This window comes from Cornus florida, unplaced genomic scaffold (genome assembly GCF_030987335.1).
Source record: "Cornus florida cultivar Cherokee Brave unplaced genomic scaffold, ASM3098733v1 CherokeeBrave_3.0.0_Hap2_Chr03, whole genome shotgun sequence".
Taxonomy (NCBI): Eukaryota; Viridiplantae; Streptophyta; class Magnoliopsida; order Cornales; family Cornaceae; genus Cornus; species Cornus florida.
Window position 1 is genome coordinate 14,401,642 of NW_026775573.1, and position 2,652 is coordinate 14,404,293.

At 34.2% G+C, this 2,652-nt stretch overlaps 1 protein-coding gene across 4 annotated transcripts; it reads right to left on the reverse strand.

Annotated features, from left to right (window-relative positions):
• Positions 1 to 376: 376 nt before the first annotated feature.
• LOC132299607 (universal stress protein A-like protein) lies at positions 377 to 1,593 on the reverse strand. 4 transcript variants are annotated; one of them, XM_059796333.1, is made up of 4 exons: positions 1,186 to 1,593; positions 1,009 to 1,106; positions 799 to 917; positions 377 to 662 (listed from the first exon to the last, which is right to left on the reverse strand). In XM_059796333.1, the coding sequence occupies exons 1-4, from the start codon at positions 1,382 to 1,384 to the stop codon at positions 566 to 568; spliced, it is 513 nt and encodes a 170-aa protein (XP_059652316.1). In that variant the 5' UTR covers positions 1,385 to 1,593; the 3' UTR covers positions 377 to 565. The 4 variants fall into 4 exon arrangements, with proteins under 4 accessions (XP_059652316.1, XP_059652319.1, XP_059652315.1 ...); XM_059796336.1 differs by having other exon boundaries at positions 1,207 to 1,589; XM_059796332.1 differs by having other exon boundaries at positions 1,000 to 1,106; positions 1,186 to 1,588.
• Positions 1,594 to 2,652: the final 1,059 nt, after the last annotated feature.

A 2,652-nucleotide genomic window follows, 5' to 3' on the forward strand; every position in this document is an offset into this window, starting at 1 on the left:
ATATGTGTGTGTATAAAAATATATATATATATGTGTGTGCATAAAAGTATATATATGTCTGTATATATAATATAATTTATAAAATTTTAAGGCTTCAGAAATAATTTAGTTAGTCAAAATTAAAGTCAAATGAGAATAAACGTGTCATTTGAATAATTAAATAAATAATTTAATAGTTCAATTCAAAGTCAAAGGGTAAAAATATTTTTTTACATGTAAAAATTAATCTGACATACCTATTTATTAATTTTTAAAGTGTGAGTGAAAAACAAAATAAACGTTTATAATTTAAATGATAGTTATTTTCAAAATATATTTAAGTGTAATATTTGCCCCAATCTTGAGAAGGGTGTGAGTGAAATTATCCAACATTAGGTTAATCCAAAACTGAAAATGAGTCCACTTATGTCATTTACATCACACACTGTTGCATTGTATATACATGTATTGATCAAAGCCACCACCAATAACGTAAGAAAGAGGCCAAAAGATGAACATTGACCAGCTTACAACAATATCTCCACAACACCACAAGCCAATAACTAGAAGTCAAAATGTTACAAAATTATTTATCACCACCAACTGACTTTGGCTTCTTCACAATCAAAACAGGACACTTCACGTTCTGTGCACAGTGATTGCTTACACTCCCCAAAAATGTCCTGTCATATAAAAAATAAATCCCATAATTAAATTAAAGATAAAACCAAAATAGAAAGACTTTATTTAGTTAGACCAGTGACGTGTCAAAAGCGATCTTTATGGGGAGTCAAGGTCAGAAAATTATTTGGACCCCACCTCTTGATCAGACCATAACCGTGGCTTCCCATGACAACCATATCAACACCCAACTTCTCCGCCATCTGACAAATCACATCCCTCGGATCTCCGAGCTCTACCTTAGCCTCCACCTTAACCTACACCAGCGTCACATATTAGTATAACCAAAACATTTTATATGACCATCTTAACCTCCATCAACACACAAAATCAACTCACATCTTTCACCTCCTTGCAAAGCCTCTTCGCTTTCTCTATCACGCAATTGCCCACATCGTTGTTGTACTTGTCCATGCTCGCCAGTATCTCAGACGAAAACAAATACCCTGAGAACCAAATGAAATTACCAAAACATCACTGAAACTTTTGATTACGAAGACGCCCTTGAAGTAAGCTAAAAATTACCTTCGGCGCGTTCTCTCCTACCTGTTCCGTCTAGAGCTGGGTACACAGCTCGAGGTGATTTAGCGTAGAGGAGGATGAGGGTATCTTTGGAATTTTCGTAAACTACGTTCTTGAGGCACCATGAGAGCGCGTACATGCTCTCTTCGCCTCCATCGACGGCCACTAAGATCATGCGCTCTCTTGCTTCCACGTCAGCCATCTGCCGGAAATATGCTCGATCGAACGGTTGGAATCACCTGAAAAATATTTGCTGTGTAATACACTTTTTGGCTTTTGAGATAACTATTGAAGCGATATACATGTGTATGTATATATATTGTATCTAATAGACTAGTATATAGTTATGGCTGTGTGTCGGTGGCTGGGTTCTGTGGGCGGTTTGTGGTATGGGCTTGCGGTTTTGGAGGCAGTGGGCCTAAATTAAATTAGTCCACTCCTATCAGGAGATATTATTCCATTTAGATGATTATCTTGTTTATAGTTTATGCTATACGCTGACAAGACAAGTTTATCTCGAAGCACCAGTCACAGTAATTTTTTTTCTATGTTTTTATTTATTTATTTTTTCATTTTTCTTTTTTCTACCCCCCGAACACTCACTATATTTTGTTCTAACTTGAGTAATTTAAAATGCCAATTTAACTAATTGCAAATAGGGGTGATATTAGGCGGGTCAATGGTTAGCCCATGTCAAACTCAAGTCCTAAAAACTTTGTCAAACTCAAGGTCCTAGCAACTTAGTCCGAGCCAAATTCAAGTTCTTATAAATCTATTGCATCTTAGCTCGCCTCATATTGTACGAGTTTTATAATTTTTTTGAGTTTTTCGGTCATTCTAAATCAAATAAATATTAAAAGAAAATAAAATATTATGTTTACCTGTCTAAACGTCCAAATATGTGACAAAAATTAACCAAAGTATATGTAATATGATTTTACAGTAATAATATGATCACATATGAATATATGATGATTCATGATTTATGATGCTATAAATAATCTAATTTAAAATATTAGAATTATAAAACTATTCTTATATTTTGAATTTTTGAAATTCTTTGATTTACTAAAACATTTGCCCAAACTCTATCCAAAATAATTTTGGGATTTAAAATTTAAATACATTCTAATCCCACGGTCTCAAATACCTTATCCATTCCTGTAATGATGCGTTTGGTGTGCAGGAATGTAATGGAACGCCTATTCCAACCATTCATTTGTTTGGTACGCAATTTAAAGTGGGAATGACCATTCCATTGGAATGAAATCCTTTCCAGAGAATGAAAATTCATTCCATAACTAAACATATTGAATGATCATTCCATTCCATTCCCATGTAAATTTTTTAAAAAATAAACTTTCCAAAAAACCCTAATGTTCTAAGTCCAAAAATCATCACCATCTTCCACCACAACCACCTCCACCTTTCATCACCACCACTACCACTATCACCGCCACCAACTTTCAC

Coding starts and splice junctions, on each gene's coding strand:
- LOC132299607 (XM_059796332.1), bottom strand. CDS start 1,384: ATGGCTGACGTGGAAGCAAGAGAGCGCATGATCTTAGTGGCCGTCGAT. Junction 1,107..1,185: donor TAGGAGAGAACGCGCCGAAG/GTAATTTTTAGC, acceptor TTTGGTTCTCAG/GGTATTTGTTTTCGTCTGAG. Junction 663..798: donor GGTTATGGTCTGATCAAGAG/GTGGGGTCCAAA, acceptor TTTATATGACAG/GACATTTTTGGGGAGTGTAA.